This window comes from Octodon degus, unplaced genomic scaffold (genome assembly GCF_000260255.1).
Source record: "Octodon degus isolate 3935 unplaced genomic scaffold, OctDeg1.0 scaffold00004, whole genome shotgun sequence".
NCBI lineage: Eukaryota > Metazoa > Chordata > Mammalia > Rodentia > Octodontidae > Octodon > Octodon degus.
In genome coordinates, this window is record NW_004524580.1 from 7,103,958 (window position 1) to 7,122,882 (window position 18,925).

The following is an 18,925-nucleotide window of genomic DNA, read 5'->3' on the forward strand; positions in this document are numbered from 1 at the left end:
TAAAATATAATTACATAGAAATATAGGTATTTGGCAATTCAACATTCAATATTTTGGCAATTCAACATACAACAATACTGTATGTTGTTTAAACATCTGACTTGGGCTAAAAAAAAAAATCTCTTAAACTTTTGATCTGCTTTGTACTTCCAATTCAAAAATCTATCCAGAACAGACGTAGCTAGTCAGTTCAACTTACTATTTACTTCAACAGTAAAAAGGTAATCACTTTTCTTGATTATTTTTACAGCTGATATTACCTAAATCAGCTAGTCAGTCAATTAACAAGTATTCAGTGATCAGGAACTGAGAGCAAAACACTGATCAAGTTAAAAAGTACTCAGAGCAGCTGGCATGGCAGCGCATGCCCATGCTCATGATCCCAGCACTTGGGAGGATGACAAAGGAGGATCACTGCAAGTCCTGGCTACAAAGTGAACTCTATGCCAGCCTGAACTGCACAGTGAGACCCTGCCTCAAAAAGACCCTCCTCCCAAAGAAAATATTTGGATGTAGGAAAAACCATTCAAAGGTTAAAAGAAGCTGATGCTGTCAAAATGAGACTGGAAAAATTGCTAGCAGCAACTTCAAAATTGTTAAAAGTAACCAGTAACTCCCTGGAACTTTCAAATACTCACCTGCGACAAAAGGGAACTGCCCGGCTCTAGTAGGCCCCCAGCTTCGTTCTGCCTGGTGTTCTGCTGTGTGACCGCGTCTTCTCTTCTCCGCTCCTTCTGCCCTGCTTCATCGTCCTCATACTCATCTAAGCACTAAAAGGAAGACATTTCCATTTTACTTCTACATATGGCAGTTTTGGCGGCATAAGAAAATACATTTGATAGCAATAAAAAAACATTGGTGTATTTAGAAATTAGTTCACACAATACAGATTTTCATCAATATAAAATTTAATTCCTGTATATTAGCTTCACTGGTATCTCCGCATGCACACATCTATCTGGCACTAGATTTTTCTCCAAGCTCTAATTAGCAGTGACAAGGCTTCTTGCAGGGATGTTTACCCATTCCTTACTAGCCATTCAGCAGTTAAGTAAGCCAACTATGTCTACTTTCAGACATTCCTGCAGGCTTGAACGTCTGGGATTATGCATGACTGCCCCGTTAGGCACCGTGTACCACTGGTGCTAGAACTGAGACAGTCATGCATGGGAGAGTCAGGCACACACCATGGGTGGCTCAGGACCCACCTTCCCTGGCAGTGACATACAGATTACAGCCCCGCCATGAATGTGCTAAGGCAAAGGGTAACAAAAGGTGTACTATGAAGAAGGAACTTCTAGTCTAATATGTAAGACAAGACACACACAGGTAACTCAGTCATAAAAGCTATTTTCTGGCTTAGTACAGCCTATGAAAATATAAAGGACTATAAAGGAAGAATATTTTCACTTGGAAAGTTCATTTAAAAAACATAATTTGGCATTATAGATACAAATAAAAGAATTTCTGATGCTGAAAACATTTTTAAAAAGCTTAGAAGGTTGCTAAAAAACTAAATCAACACCAGAAATTATCTATCTCCAGACTTTCTACACACACACACACACACACACACACACACACACACACACACACGGAGAGAGGAGAAAAGGGGGAAAGGAGGGTAGTGGGGAGAGGTGTGAGGGACAGAGATAGATTACTTATTATGGAGTGGGTTATTTGTTCCTTGCAACACATTTCTGACCAATATGCTAACCTGAAGGGTTATATGAGAGACCAAAAAAGTCTCTGAAGGCTGTTTAGGAAAACACTCAACAAAACATGCTATGGCAAAGAAGGCAGTAGGGCTTATAAAATGTGCACAAAAGAAAAATGTGAGGGCCACTGTTCAGACCAAGCCATCACTGGAGGAGCTGAAGAGAAGAGAGTGTAGTGGGTGTGGCAACGATCACCTGATAACCAGCAAGTCTAAGATGAAGTCTACAATGACAGATAGGAAAGATGCATCTGTCTGAGATGGAGTCATACATCAGAATGATGTAGAGAGAAATTCCAGGAGCAGAACAGAAGAGTAAACAAAAGGTATAAGCAGACTGAGATTCCAGAAAATTTTCAGGGTCCTTCCCTGAAATGCAAAAGAGGCCACAACAGAGTTGTAACCTGTCCTTCGCTCATTACATCAACCTATAAGAATTGAGGCCTGGAGAAACAGTGTAAGAAAAATTGCTGCTCCTGTGAGTGTGGTGAGTCTAAACTATTCTTGACTCTAACCTGGGAAACGAGAGCGTTGCCAGGATCCACAGCACAACATGTTAGCTTACAAACATTGTGACCTTGAAGTCTCACAGATCATGTGGTAAGGAAAGGAATCTGCTCTGATCAAAAAACAAAAAAAAAGGCTTCTTCCTGCATGGCACGAAATGACTTTAGAATGACAGTACAGCGCAACAATTAGTTGGGATAAAAATACAACTTGGGGGACAGCCAAACAGCTCAGTGGATTAAAGCACCTGCTTGCAGGCGCAGGAGCTGGAGCCAGGGGTTCGATCCCCAGGCATGCTGCGCCAGCCCTGCCCCTAGGGTGCACTGAGACTGCAGTTGAGACTGGGCATGGTGGCATGCACCTCTAATCCTAGCTCTTGGGAGGCTGTAAATAGGCAGATCACTACAAGTCCGATCTAGTAGTGAGACTCTGAACACCCTGGAGACCCTTCCCTAAAATACAGGGAAAAAAAAAAAATACATCTTGGTCACAGCAATTTTTGGAAAAAGAATCTGCATATAGCAACTCAGAATAAAGACTAATAGGAACCAGCAACAAAATGGAAACAATAAACAACATCACAGGCAATTTGATCCTATGAAAAATAATATCCTAGGCAAAAAAAATTCTAATAAATGCTACTAAAGTATTAATTACTGATTAGAAAAAAAAACTGTAGAACTTTTAAAAACCTTTCTCAAACCAATACACAGTATCATGTTTAACAATAGTATCATGTCTCCTCACTCTTTTTTAACTATGTGGAACATTATTAAATAGATGTACCAACTTCTGACTGGAGCTTTACGGATGAACATCTGAATTGTTAGTAGTTCTGTTTACATTAAAAACTACTAGAAGTTTTGAATAGGTACAGTGTGATTTCTAGACAGATTCTTAGAAGCAGAGTGGCTGGCTCAAAGTGAGCATGTCACTTAGATATCGCCAAGTTCCATTCCCTGAAGGTTGTATTATTCTGTATTCACGCCAGGATGACATTAGCTTTTCTCTCCACATACAAATTTCATACTTAAGGACTTCTCCCCAACAATATAGATAAGGAAAAAGTATCTCTTAAATTGTAGTGCCTTTTTCTACGGTTCAGTCATTTACTTTTTTCTAAGATATCTTGACTTTTCTAGTCCATTTTTCTATATTTTTAAGTTGTTCATACATTAGGGATACATAAATTAAAATCATCTGTGACAATATCAATACATCTAACATGTATAATTGTACAGTGGAGACAGAAAATAAAACAAAAATGGCGATTCGAAATTAAGGAGCTTCACATTAAATGAAGCAAAAAGAAGTTAAAAAAAATGAACAAACTCACACATTCAGATGGAGATTTCAACACTTCTCAATCCCTGATAGAACAAGTAGACAGAAAATGAATAGATACACAAAATACTTGAATCGCACTGGCTAACTTGACCTGAAATTTACAGAATATTCCATACCACAAAAATAAGAGTATACAGGGACCTAAGTATGTATTTCAGAGGTATAACATGCACACACACACACAAATATACATATGCTTTTTATTCAAGAGCACACATTAAATTCACAAAGGCAGAACATGCTTTAAAAAATAAGACAAGATTTGTGTACTTCCAAGAAAACAGCAAAGTGGCAAGCACAACAACTCAGCCTCTCCAATATCTGGAATCCACACAATGGAAAAATAACAAACTGAGCAAGAAAAGGAAGGAGGTGAATCACGGGGACCCAGGAAAGATCTCACAGGGAAAAAAATGAAGTTTACAGAGAAACTAAAGAGGCAGAACACAATATGGAAAAAAGAGACAATTTGTACTTTCTGTCCAGCTCCTAACTCATAAGGAAGGAAGACCATAGTCCACAGACAAAGTAAAAGGTGGACTCTAGTGCCCTTCAGGGAGAAATGCAGCTGTAAAACAGATCAGCTGGGGTTATACCTGAGGTGCATCATTAGCTTATTTATTTGAGCTTGTGCTGCTTTTCTGATGTGTAAATTCCTGTCCATAAGTTTCTTAGTAGTGCTTTCACTGTACATCACAGTATGTCATACTGGCATTATCATTTGATTATAGAAACTAATTTACTCTTTATTTTTATCTGGCCCTCTGACTGTTTAGAAGACATTTAATCGGTGTGTGTTCATACAGTTTTGGCCACTGATTTGTAGTTTGTTTGCCATATTGCCTGGTAACACACATGGAACAATTCAATTCTTTTGAATTTACTTAAGCATGGTTCATGGGCTAGTATGTGGGCAGCTGGAGAAAGCCCCATGTGCTTCTGAGAGAAATGTATAGTCTACTGATGTTGCATCGACACTGCAGACATCTGTTAAGTCCATTTGTTTGAAGGTTGGTTTTTTGATTTTTATTTATTTATTTTTTTGGTCAACTTGATCTATTCCTTTGTGACAGTGGGTACTGAGGTCCTCACTATAGCTACATTGGTGTTTATCTGATTTTTCTTGTCTATCTGTGTGTTTTAGGCAATTGGATGTGCTGGTGCAGTGGTACCTCCGTTAATAGACTTAATCTGTTCCATGATTCCAGAAAAGATGTCCACATTCATGTTCATGCAGGAAAGAGGGCCGCATTCCTATCTGTCACCAGAGGCAAAGTTCCCAAACAAAATGGACCAAAGATCTAAACATTAGAACAGAAACAATCTGCTGGAAGATGAGTAGTTAAAACCTTTGAAAATATGGGTAAATGTGAAGACTTTAGAAACAAAATCCTGGTAGTGTACAAAAACAATATTAAAAATCAACAATGGGATCACATCAACTTACAAAGCTTCCTTCTGCACAGCAAAGGTAACCACCAACAGAATGAAAGAGACGTACAAAATGGGAAGAATGTCTGTCTGACACTCCTTAGACAAAAAACTAATATCTAGAACATATAAATAAGTAAAAATAAATGCTCCCCCAAATATAAAGAGCCTATCAAGAAATGGGTATCTAAAGTGCACAGACAGTTCTCAGATGAACAAGTAACAAAAAGCCAATAGAGGCCCAATGAGATAGCTCAGCTGTCTAAAGCACCTGCTTAGGCAAGTGCAAGCCATGCTAGACCTGCCCCCAGGGCAGACTGAGCAGCCACAGAGTCCAGGGTTGGTGGTCCATGCCTGTAACCCTACTGCTAGGGAGGCTGAGGACAGGAGGATTACTATGAGTCCAAGCTGCATAGTGAGACCCTGTAACAACCAAATACATTTTAAAAAAGAGAAAGAAAGCCAATAGATAACATTTTTTTAAAAATAAGGTTCAACACCGCTGGCCATCTGAGAAATGCAAATTAAAACAATAATGAGATATCACAGCACTCCAGAAAGAATGGCTACCATCAGGAAATCAACAACAAACACTAATAAGGCTATGGGGGAAAAGAAACTCTTCACTGTTGGTGGGAGTACAAACTGGTACAAGCACTACAAAAATCAGTAAGATTCTCCACAAAACTAAAAACAGAAATTTCATGTGACCCAACTAAGCTAATCCTGTTCTAGGTATTCACTAAGAGTTAAAAATATACCACAGTGATGTATGCACATCTGTATTTATGAGTATAAATCAGAATAGCTAACTCTTGGACACAGCCTATATATTCAGCAAGAGGAATGGATAAAGAATTTGTGATATTTATACACAACCGAATACTATTCTGCCAAAAACGATAAACTTGAGCCGTTTGTAAGAAAATGGATGTACCTTAAGACCATAACATCAACTGAAGTAAATCAAATACATAAGCTTAAACACTGCAGAGTTCCTCTCACATGAAAAAAAAAAAAATCAATATATAAAGTGCAATGTAAAAGACAGATGAGAAAAAAAGAGGAGAAAAGTTACGTAATTCAGCATGAGCAATGTTTCTACAAGTGCACTTTGACTTAGTGTAACTGTTTTATGTGTTTCACATTTTTTGGCCCTATTAATCTGATTGTTAATCTGGATGTACAATCATTAATTTATAAGGGCTCATAAGATAAATGAATCTGATGCTGGCAAAGAAGGGACTGGAGTGAAAGGGGGAAAAAGAGCTGAAATATGTTATGTATATATGTACGAATTCCCCATAATGACCGTAATATTATGTACTGGAAACTTATTAATAACAATTTTTTGAAAGGAAAAACCACAAAAAATTGATACTTAACAGTATATTCCCTATGAATTAACTGATGTCTTAACCAACCCAATGATACTGTCAATATTATTTAAAAATAAATTACATAAATGATATACTAAAGAAGATTTATATGATATGAATGAAATAATACAAAGAAGTTTCTATAGCCACTAATGAATTAAGTGAAAATAAGAGAAAGCCTGAAAAACCCTCTCATATTTGGAAACTGAAAAAAAAAAAAAAAAAATTCATGAGCAGAATATATTTATTGAGAGAAAAAAAGCTCCCGTCTGAGAGGAGGGACAGGAGGGGGACCAGTGATTGTCCCCTGGAAATTAAATTTTTAAATAATTCTTTAGTCAAAGAAATTACAAGTAGAAAATATCTTTCAACAAAATGTTAAAATATAGTATGTTGATATTCAGCTAAATACTTAAATTAATTTATAGTGGATATTCTTATTAGAAATATAAAATCTCAAGTTACGAAGTTTTTATCTTGAAAAGCTATGAAAACAGCAAATTTGCCCAAACTATGGCCAACAGAGGGGAGCAGGAAATAAAGTAAGAGTGAACTATACCAAAAAATAATAATAATGGGCAAAACAGACCAAAAACAGGTTTCCGGAAACAATAAAACTAGTAAAAATCTTACTGACCAGTTAAGAAAAAGACTGAAAATTACTATACCAAGTGAAAGTAAAGACCTCAAAAGGAATTGTATTTTATGATATCAGAAGATTAATTTTATGAACACTTTCGTGGAAGTAAACTTAAGAATAACATGTAAATTTAACCGACACACATGCCACATGTATGTCCAATGAGGAGGTAGACTTAGTAATTTAAAGGTAGATTTTCATTACTACCACATCCAACAAAGGTTTCAAATCTACCAAGACGCTTAACAAGTTCATAGAATGAAATAACTAAAAAGGATTGATTTTAAGGAAGCTTTTTCCTATCTATCTCACAGAACAGAAGTCCATAAAACTCAGGAGTTCAGAAAAGGTAATCAGGCCAGGGAGAAGGCTCAGTGGCACAGTGCCCACCTGGCAAGCACAAGGCCATGGGTTTGATTCCCAGCACCAAAAAATAGAAAACAAAAAGCAAAACAAGACAAAGCAACCAACTTCATTTGTGCATTTCATACAGATTATAGTAACAATTTTTAATACTTTCAATATATATAAAAGTATATTCTGCAGGACCTTTCATTTACAGTAATAAGTTTTCAACAAAGGCCTGTGAGGTAGCTCAGTGGACTAAGCACCTGCCTAAGCAAGTGTAGGGACCAGGGTTTGATCCCTGTCACCACATGCCAGCCCCACCGCCGGGCGGAGTGGTGCCACCTGTAATCCCAGCACAGGGGAGGCGAAAACAGGAGGATCAGTACAAGTCCAAAATGTGTAGTGACACCCTGTACCAAATACATTAAAAAATAATAAGTTTTCAAGAGCAGGGCTGAAAAGATTTTTCTCCACAGCTATTATTTATCTAAAACTATGTAGACTCAAAATTCAAAAACTGCTCTTTTTAAATGTTTAATTTAAACACTAAAAATTGTTAAAATTAATCTTAACATAAATGCTTAAGCCAAGATTTGATACCTTACATTGGGAGCTTAAAATATGTCACAGACTCTAGTTCTTGGAAGAATTCAGCTAGAAACTGCTTCATAGTCTTTACTCTTCATATTTGTTTTCCTTCACAAATGAACCTTACAAATGAATGCAATAATTTCACCTCCAAATTGACAACAACAGTGACAATTCACAAAATTCTTTACTTTTCCTTATGCTTGTATCTTTAATTTTCAGAATCTTAAAGTTTTTTTTAAATACTAATATTCTTTCATTTGAAGTGCCTCATGCATATCTCATGTTAACACAAAGATTCCATGTAAGTTCCTTAGGTGTTACAGCTTTTCAATACGTTTTTGCAACATATAAACACTTCCCTACCTAGTTCTAGCACTATAGCAAATAACCTTTACATACAAATCAGAATAAAGGACAAAACTAAAGTGAAATAGGAATTTCAAGTAGTCAAGAAAGTTCAACTGTATGTATGTCCAACAAATCATTAAAATGTGGCTCAAGGAGCATGACTGTCAGCTATCCTTAAAAGACAAGTAAACAATCTTGGCAAAGATTGTTACAAACCAGGTATGTGGATTAAATATCTGTGTTTTCCAAAATGCAAGTTCACAGCCATGAAAGCCTCTGAGGGAGTTAGTAGATTCCACTTGTTTTCTTTAGCAAGACCATGTCAATCCTATTAGTACTGCTGTTTTTATTTTTATCTGCCAGCTTTCCTCATAATATCCTTTTCATTTTTTGTTATTCCTTTCTCTAGAATTCACCACTCTGTCATCAATTTCTGCCGAGCTTTCCCTCACCTTCTACTCATTCTAAGACAAATTTATGGTAGAATGATTAAGAAAAAAAAGCTTCATAACATAACAGAAAGTTAAAGGAAAACCGAATTAACAGGAACTTCTGTAAAAGAACCAGACAAAATAAATAATCATTCCCAATTAAGTTCCTAAAAAGGGGTATTTTGGGTCTCTCTTATGCTTATTATAAAACTACTATACATGTTTAAGCTAAAAAGTGGAAATCAATTAAAATACATGAATGTTCGAGACAATTATTACACACTTGGGTTCATTTTATACATTTGCAACAAATCTGATTTCAACATGCCAAATTAGCTATGCTTTATAACAACTTGGGAATATACTTGAAGTATCTGCCTCTATAGATTTGAAATAACATAAAAGAACTGTAGCTAAAAAGAAATCTTATTTGTAAAGCACCTGAGAATACAACCCTTCAAAGGCAGGAAATTAAAAAGACAAAATCTCATTCTTCATTTTAAAGCACCTTTACAGTGTAAAATAATTCCACAGGATACTATCAGATTTAACTTGGTTGGGGCCAGGGAGATAGCTCAGCAGCATAAATGCCTGCCCAGCAAGCACAAGGTCCTGCGTTCAATCCCTGGTGCCACAAAAAAAAAAAAAAAAAAAAAAAAAAAAAAAAAAGATTTAATTTGGTTATGGTCTCTAATTCTTACAGAGGTTTACATGTGCTGCCAATTTTCCAAAAAAAAAAGTTATAAACAAAGTTGTCTTACCCATCTTTTTTGAACCCTCTCCAAACATATTGGGTAAGTAAATAGTGATTTCACTGGGTCTTAGGAAGAAAAATGTTTGTCATATTTTTATTGACACACATTTCTTTATATATTCATTTTGTTCACTGATAAAAGTTCTTTGTATAATAAGAATAATTATCTTGGGCTGGAGATAGCTCAGCAGACTAAGCACCTGTTTTGGCAAACACAAGGACCAGGGTTCGATCCCCAGCATCCCCAGCACCAAATGCAGCATCGGCCCTGCCCCCAGGGACACACAGCGATGGAGTCCTGGTGGACATGGTGGCACATGCCTGTAATCTCTGGGAAGGCTAAAAACAGAAGGATCATTACAAGTTTGAGCTGCGTAGTAAGACCCTGTACCAAATACATAAAAGAAAAAAAATAATAATCTTTTGTCTATTAGGTATTGCAACTGTCTTTAAGTTTATCTTTTAATTTTTGCTTTCCTTTTGAGATTTTTCAATTTTATATAAACTAAGAAAAGGTGTTCCCCACTTCAAAGTCTATAAAATACATTTTAGCTAACTTTTACTATCTCACATTTATCTCATCTGTTACATAGTGAGGTTAAAATATACTGATTTATTTTCCATAATAAGAAGTTGCTCTAGCCAGATACACAGAATAATCTAGAGCTGTGACACTGGCCACGGGTTGTGTGACTAACGTCTCCCACTGCGCACGTCGGTGCAAATGCTGCTTTAGGTGGGCATGGTGGTGACGCCTGTAATCTCACACTCAGAACGCCGAGGCAGGAGGACAGCTCTGAGTTTAATGCCAAACTCAGCCAGATCTACATACTGAGACCCTGTCTCAAACAATGCAAAGTGAGAATGCTATTTTATTATATATTTTAATATGGGTATATTTTTAGCTTTCTATTCTGTTCCACTAATCTCTCTGTGTTAATCATCAAGGCACATTTATTTTTTATCATCCTAAATTAAGAGTATCTAGTAATGACTATTAGTTTTCTCCCTTTTATTCGTTTTTACATTGGCCATTTGTAGCTAACATATTCTCTTTGTAGAATTATTTTAATACTTTTCAATTAACATAAAAATTTGGAGAAAATTACTGGTTACATTTGCTAGTGGTATGATAGGACCTTAAAAAATAAGGACCATATAAAAAGGCTGTTGCTATGCAGGCTAGCAATCAGCAGAAACTGAGAAAATACACATGTGAACGGACTATGGGCAGGCCTAGAGTAAGCACAAGTGGAATATACATTGGAAAGTGGCAAAAGCAGTAACAAACTGACTCTTGACTTCTCATTCATGTATGCAAAATATTTAGGAGGAAGAGAAATGAGAGGGAATAGCAATTGAATTTGGAAATATTTGTGTGTACACACTGAAGCAAGGGATTTGAGGTACAAATGAAATTCTAAACCACAGAAAAAGCTGTGGAAATGAATCTAAATTCACCTAAGTAACAATACAGGAAAACAAAACTCAGCATTCTCTAGTTTCTCTGAGGAATAATTATGCCTTTTAGCTCACAAAAATGGTGGATGTAGAGATCCTTACAAAAAAGACAGCCTTGCACCTCCGGGCTCTCCAGAACTTCCAGGACTAGTGGAGAGTGGCCCACCGCACTGGAGAGGAATGGCTGGTTACAGTACGGGACACCACAGCCCATGTGCCAGATGTCCACGAGGAGGCACTGGGTTTGTGCCCATCACAACCCTGGGCCCCCGATGACCCAGTGGGACCACACAGCAAGAACCAGCTGGGACAGAAACGTGTCATCAAGGGCACGAAGTCCTTTTTCCTGCAGCCTGGTGAGAGGCTGGAGTGAGGCATCGAGGACATGCATGTGTTGTCTGAGCAGCAGACCCTGCTGCTGAAGGCACTGTTGGCCCTGGAGAAGGGAAAGGAGGGCACGGAGGGCCCACACCAGGCTGGGGACCACTGGTTCATCCAAGGGCCCCTGATGTACATGCCATTGGCCAAGGTGGAGGTGGCTGCAGGAGCACCAGGCCATCCCTCTGGATGAGAACGAGGGCATCTATGTGCAGGACGTCAAGACCGGGAAGGGGCATGCTGTGACTGGAAGCACCTACATGCTGGGCTGGGATGAGGTCTCATGGGAAAAGGAGCTGCTTCCTGGGGTGGAGGAGCTGCTGAGCAAGGTGCAGGACCCCCCTGGCTGAGAGGGGCATAAAGGATACTACAAGTACCCTTCCTCCCTCCGCCACTGGGAGGAAGACCCATGTGGTCCACTACCATGTGCCGCACAATGTGGCCATGCAAGCAGGCCCACGTGGTTTTTGGGCCAGAACTGGCGTCACTGGGTCCTGAGGAGCAGTTCACTGTGCTGTATCTCTTGGCAGGGCGGCCCAAACATTCCCAGGCCCGCTGAGTACTGCTGCTGTTCAGGCCTGACTTCTTCACAGATGTCATCACCATCGAGACTGAGGATCATGCCAGGCTGCAGCTGTAGCTTGCCTACAACTGGCATTCTGAACTGAACAACTGCAATAACCTTCAGGAGGTGGCCAAGCTCTTCTCAGTGCCTGACTTCATGGGTGATACTTGCAAGGCTATCACATCCCGTGTGCGGGGGAGCTGTGGCCTCGGTCAACTTTGATGATTCCATATCAGCCTGCATCATCCATGCTGCTGTCTTTTTGGCTTTGAGACCTCCGAAGCCAGGGGCCCCTATGGCTTAGCCATGCCCAGGCCGAGGGACCAGGCCCTCTTCCCCCAAAATGGGCTGGTGGTCAGCAGTGTGGATGTGCAGTCGGTGGAGCCTGTGGACCAGCGGACCCAGGACCTCCTACAGCACAGCTTCTAGCTGGCCAATGAGCTTGCCACCAACTCCCAGGAGGCAGCGGCCAAACATGAGGCTCAGAGGCTAGAGCAAGAAGCCCATGGACAGATGGAACGGCAGAAGATCCTAGACCAGTCAGAAGCTAAGAAGGCTTGCAAGCAACTCTTGGAGCTTGAGGCCATGAGCATAGCCATAGAAAGCACTGGGTCCACCAAGGTTGAGGCTGAGTCACGAGCAGAGGCTGCACGGATTGAAGGATAAAGTTTCGTGCTGCAGGCCAAGGTGAAGGCCCAGGGCCTGGCCACTGAGACAGATGCTGCGCTCCAGCACATACAGAAAGTACAAGAGCAGGAGCTGATCTATGCCCGGGCCCAGCTGGAGCTAGAAGTGAGCAAGGCCAAGCAGCTGGTGGAAACAGGGATGAAAAAGTTAATGGAGATGACAGAGGTCCTAGGTCCCAGCACCATCAGGGACCTGGCCATGGCCGGGCCAGAGATGCAGATCAAACTGTTGCAGTCCCTGGGCCTGAAATCCACCCTCATTACTGACAGCTGTCTTTGGCTTTGAGACCTCAGAAGCCAGAGGCCCCCATGGCTTGGCCATGCCCAGGCCCAGGGACCAGGCCCTCTTCCCCCAAAATGGGCTCGTGGTCAGCACTCTACTCCCATCAACCTCTTCAACACTGCTTTTGGGCTGCTGGGGCTCAGGGCTGACAGTCAACCCCCAAAGGCGGGGGTGGGGTGGGGCAAAGGGGGACTTTCCTGAGGGTTTCTCTTCCCAGACCCCCTTAGGCCAGTAAAATCAGTGTATCTAAGCATCTAACCCTTTTCTGGGAGGGGATTTGGCTCAGTGTGAGGGCAATTACCTGGTATGTGGTAGGTCCCGGGGTCAATCCCCAGCACCACAAAATAAATGGTTACTGTATCTAACCCAAAAGAAAAATGCAACACCCTATAAATGCAGCAAAGTCACATTCCAACACTGAACAAGTACAGTTTCCTTATATAGGTCGCCAATCCAATACAGATCACCATCCATCTCAAGTCCTCTAATAAAGAAGTAGTGATTAATAAATTTAAAAGATATATTAAGTTGGGTCTAAAAAGATTATAGACAGGAACCCAAAAACTTTTTATTTTTATTGTGTCTTACTACTTTTTGAGGGAATGCTGACTTAATAAAAGCCTTCAGAATTTCTCATAGTCAAATCATCATTACCTATTACTGAATAACAGAAAGTAATAGTAAAAAGGATCCTAGAGAAGAACAAGTTGAGAATCCTCATTAAGTTCCCACAGATCAAGCCAAAAACCATATGCCAAGACTCTATATAGGACAAATCCTTTTAAAAAGTTTAATGTCTGTACAACTTATCTCCAGCCTTTTTCTCTCCTTAAGGATATATATTCATTACAGGGGAATATGCCACTATAAAGAAGCTTTATGTTCTTATCTAAATTTTTGTCCCCTTCAATGTTTATCCTCTCCATCTGTATTTTCATTTGTAAATAATTAAAACATATGTAAGTTTACTATATTTCCACTTTTAAGTTTCTCTCACAAGAAACTTAAGTTTATGCCTATATAAAATGCACTAAAACAGGCCTTGAATGTCAACTAACACCACAGAGGCTGGCATACTATACATACTCAGGAAATACTAAGTAAAATAATCTACTTTTGCCTGGATTGTCCCTTACTCATGAAAGGAATGACCCCTTATTTTCTTTTCACAGCTTATCCTTAGTCCTCAGTCTTCCACTTCTCTCACCTCCGTCGACCCTAAGCCTTAAAAACTAATTCCTATCTTCTGTAACTTCCTCCTCTGTCCACATGTGAAATCACACTGTGGTCTAGGCAGACAGTTCAACCTTACGGTCAAGAAAGAGCCGCCTCCTCAAGCGCTCTTATACTGTGAATGTAAGTATTAATGGAATGCAGAAAAGAAGGGACTGAGAAAAAGACTGATTAGGTAGAAACACAGTAGTGCACAGTGAAGGAAATCAGTCCTGGAATAGTTTGATGAACAGGACTGTTCCATGTGACAGCTTGTGAGTATCTATGGGTGACATCTGAGAGTACAGGGCTGGGAGAATTAATTATATATCCTACTACACTGACAGTTGCTAGATACTAAAGGAAAAAAGTATTAGACATTGAAATGCAAAAAAAAGTAAAGACTATTTAATCCTAATTTTATCTAATTATCACACAACACAACCATTATTAAATGTTGGGTTGATTTTTAATTTTCACAAGATAAAATTAAACTTAATCTGTGCCCTTAATTCTAGGTTTTACTAATAATACAGAAAGGTAACTGATAACTTTTTTAAATTGTTAGAGAAAACACCACTCACATTAATTTAAATACAATTCTTAAGAGCTTTTCAGACTACTTTAATCTTCATGAACCTATAAAACAGATACTATTACTATCCATACTTTGTACATGTGGAAGTAATTAAGCAACTTGCTTAAATGTACACACTAATAATTACAAACTTGTAATTTGAACTCAAAACAATTTAGCTGAAATACCAATAATGTAAAGCACTAGGTTATACTATTTTATAAATATTTATTTAGTCACATAAAATAATATCTCAAATACAGCAAATATTTCACATATTGTATCAAAAAACTGAACAAAACTATAACTCAGCTCATAAAATACAATCAGCAAAAACATCTTCAGTATACACATGCATAATAAATGAGGCTACATAAAAGAAAATAAGCTTTTCCTAAAATCTTCTGTATTATTCTAGGAATCTATATTACATGGAAGAAATGAAAGACTTAAAAAGAGCTTAAGACTGGGGGGCTAAAAAAGTGATTTAAGAGAATTGTAAGACAGTAAGATAGTTGTAACAGTTTGTATTGTTGCTGTAACAACATACCACATATTTGTGAATTAACCACAGAAATTTATACTCTCACAGCTCTAAGGGCAGAAGTCCAAGATCAAAGTGCAGCAGGTGTGCCTTCCCCTGAGGTCTCTCTCCAGCCTGCAGATGGTCATCTTCTCACAGCCAGTCCTCAGCATGTTTTCTCTGTGTGAGTGCATGTAGGGCATGTCTGTTACGTGCCTCTCCCCTGACAGTAGTCACATTGGATTAGGGTCCTATTCTTAAAACTTCATTATACCTTAATTACCACTTCAATGCTCTACCTCCCAATCTAATTATGCTGGTGCTTCGGCTTCAACACAAGAATGTGGGAGAGACAAAACTTACTCTATAACAGCTGATATTACTGAAACCTAGTGTTGGAATATAGGCAACCTTTTTAAAGCAAGTTGTTATTAAGGTAACAGCAATACAAATCCTGCATTAGGATCAAAAACTCAAGCAAAAGAGAAAAAAAAGACTAGGTCTTCATTTGAGAATAAAATAAACTGCATAAGATTTTTAAAAATTATTTAAAGGCTCAACAAAGTACCTTCATTTTTTTTTCTTGTTGTATTCTCAAACTATAATCAATTCACACTCTTCATTACAAAGGCAAATCTTATTTTTAAGACAATCTTCACTTCTATACAAAACTGAACAAGAACCAGTGTCTGCCTCACTTTGTACCTTGCTTGCAAGTGATCAGCATATAGTACTCACTGTGTCAGTGACAGAAAAGAAGGAAGTACACCAAGCAGGGGAGAAGGCAGATTCTGACCAATTCATAGACGGGCACTCTTCATTCTTGTCTACTTTAACAGTACCCTGCAGATTATCTGAGCCAACATACTAATATTCAAAGAAGGCATGAAAATACATAAAAGGTATAATATAAACTGGTTGTCTCCTGACTTGTCACAACTTATACAAACAGAAAGCCATAAAATGTCCAGCTCCCATCCTCTTCTGAGTGACCATAGGAATGCCATGTGAAAGGAAAAACAGGCACGATATAAGACCTTCAAAAGCTTATGGGGCGTATAACTGCCAACTTTTTTTCGTTTTTTTGGCTTTGGATTTTTGTTCCTTTGGTGCTGGAGATTGAACCTAGGGCCTCTTGCACATCAAGCAGATGCTCTACCAGAGCTGAACCCTACCTCACCCCTGGAATAGTGCTCAAGCACAACCAACTGTGATTTTTCAAGACAAATTTTTTAAAAAATTAACTTCCTCACAAAAAAATCATAAAACTGACTTACCCATAATACCAACTTTAAACCCAAGATACTAAGTAAGTCAGCTCAAAAGGTTTATTTCTATTTATGGCTCAAGACTATGGAGGGAGGGCCAGGGAGATGGCTCAGTAGAATAAGCGCTTGCCTGGCGAGCACAAGGGCCTGAGTTCAATCCCTGGTTCCGCAAAAAAAAAAAAAAAAAGACTATGGAGGGAAAAGTAGATCAGAATAAACTATATACTTATCATTAAATGACTTTTATTTTTGAAATGTCAAAGAATATCAGAATTTTATATGGGAAAAATAAAGCAGTACCTAAATGGGCAGCGAGGGTTTTGACCACATGAGAAAAATATTTTAATGGAAAAGAATCTAGTAACTCCTACATGAACAGATATTTTGGTCATTTTTAGTCTGTACTTCTCTATAAACTCAGACAATTTAGTGGGAAGCAAATGGTTAAGACTATAACACTATTGATTCTGATCTGTCAAATCAAACATTAACATCCAACAGTTATTTAGAAGAGAAAACATTCTTTCCTCACAAATGTGCTTATTATGTGGTTTTTCTTCTTTATAATTGAAATTTAAGATTTGTTTAAGTTGCCAAAGTCCTATATCACTGGTTTTTAGTTTGTTTTAAAAGGATTCAAAGTTCTTGATCTCATATATTTTAAGGACAAAACAGCAATTTTTTATAATGAGAAAGCAAAATAGCCACAGATAATCAGTTAATTTTATCTTAATTTTTACATTTACTAAAAAATGCTCTACACAGCATTCTTTTCAAACCTTTCTAAAGAATGATAATAGTATGTCTTTCTCATTACATAGATGAGATCAAATTATATGCCTAACGATGACAATCATGAAGTATTCATTTACATACCTGCCTTCAGTGTTCAGGACACACTTACTGTGGACCAAATCACTTTAAGGTGAAGATATAAATAGGACACTCGGTAACAAACATTCCTTTTCTTCATACCTCAGTTGTTTTCCTTTTCCCTTTATCAATTAATGGATATTTAAATAGTCCCTTTCTTCAAAGGTTTTTAAAAAAGGGGAAAAACTTAATGATTCGTTTTTAAACAAAAAAACCTGTGAGCAGACAGAAAACTTTTGTGTTTTTTATTTAGCTTGCAACAATTATTTTCACTGTAATGCACTTTGAGTCCAGAATATTAAATAGTTCAGACAAAGTTAAATATTACATGGTATCTCTCATATGAAAAACATATAAATTATGAAATAAAAGATAATAGAAAAAAAAGAAAAAGAGGGGTCAGGGAGATGGCTCAGTAGAGTAAGCTCTTGCCTGGCAAGCACAAGGGCCTGAGTTCAATCCCCGGTTCCGCAAAAAAAAAAAAGAGTAATCTACTACAATGTATCTAAAAGTATATCCTGACTCAGTATAATTGTCTTACCGTTTTGTTTTTTTTTTTAATATATGTTCTTTGGCCTACTCTGGTTTTTAATTTGTATGCATAGTAAGTAACTTTATACGGTCTTATAAATCTGATGCTGAAAAAATAAAAGAGGATGGATGGAAAGGAGGGGAAGGAATTGAAATGTGTTATGTATACATAACCAATTCCCTTCAGTGAATACAATCATTATGTACCACAAACATGTACTAATTAGTCAAAAATAAATAAAAACAAAAAGCAATATTTTCACCTTAAAAACTGAAATCCGGGCCAGGGAGATGGCTCAGTGGAATAAGCGTTTCCCTGGCAAGCGCAAGGGCCTGAGTTCAACCCCCGGATCCGCCAAAACAAAAAAAACCTAAAATCCAAGGTAAAGAAAATCTGACACCTAAATGGAAACTAAAATTTAAAATTTCCATGATTCCCAATAAATTTTAGTTTAAACAATTCTAGCCCTAATAATTCTTACAGAAGGATGACAATTTCCAAACAGTACACGAAGTTGCACCTCTCCGGGGGAAGGGGAGAAGCAGGACCCCACCATGTAACTCAGAAGAGCCTCAATTTGGCCGAAGCTCTTCATTAGTCTCCCAAGTACAGAACAGTTCACATTTTTGCATAGACAACATGGTTTTATGTATCTGTGGAATAATGCTTGAACCACCAGCTTAAGGTAGTTGGGAGTTTCAAAACCAGAAAACTGTTAAAGAAATTATTATTAGGCTAGTGAGACAGCTTGGTGGGCTAAGCACTTGCCTGGAAAGCACACTGAACCAGCTTCAATCCTTCGTACCAAACACCTTGCTGGCCCCACCCCTGGGCACACTGAGCCAGCTGGGAATCTCAGCACTGGAGGTACAAGACTGAGCTGTATATCAAGATGCTCTACCAAATATATAAATAAATGATTTTTTAAAAAATAAAGAAATAAACCAGGGGGCCTGCCTGCCCCTTAGCTCAGTTCTTTAAGTGGCTGCTTCAACAAAGCCGTCAGGCTCAAATTGCGGTGGTTCCATCCCCACAACTCAAGCCAGCCAAACCTGCCCTGAAGGCATTCGGAGC

The 18,925-nt window shown here is 38.3% G+C and overlaps 1 protein-coding gene and 1 pseudogene across 1 annotated transcript in view; one reads left to right on the top strand and one right to left on the bottom strand.

Annotated features, from left to right (window-relative positions):
- Pawr (pro-apoptotic WT1 regulator) overlaps positions 1–18,925 on the bottom strand; it is a 109,741-nt gene that overhangs the window by 42,180 nt on the left and 48,636 nt on the right. Inside the window, exon 4 of the mRNA XM_004623753.2 lies at positions 639–770. Coding sequence (XP_004623810.1) covers positions 639–770 — 132 coding nt within the window. The remainder of the gene's footprint in view (positions 1–638; positions 771–18,925) is intronic.
- On the top strand, positions 11,034–13,067 carry LOC105742298 (annotated as a pseudogene).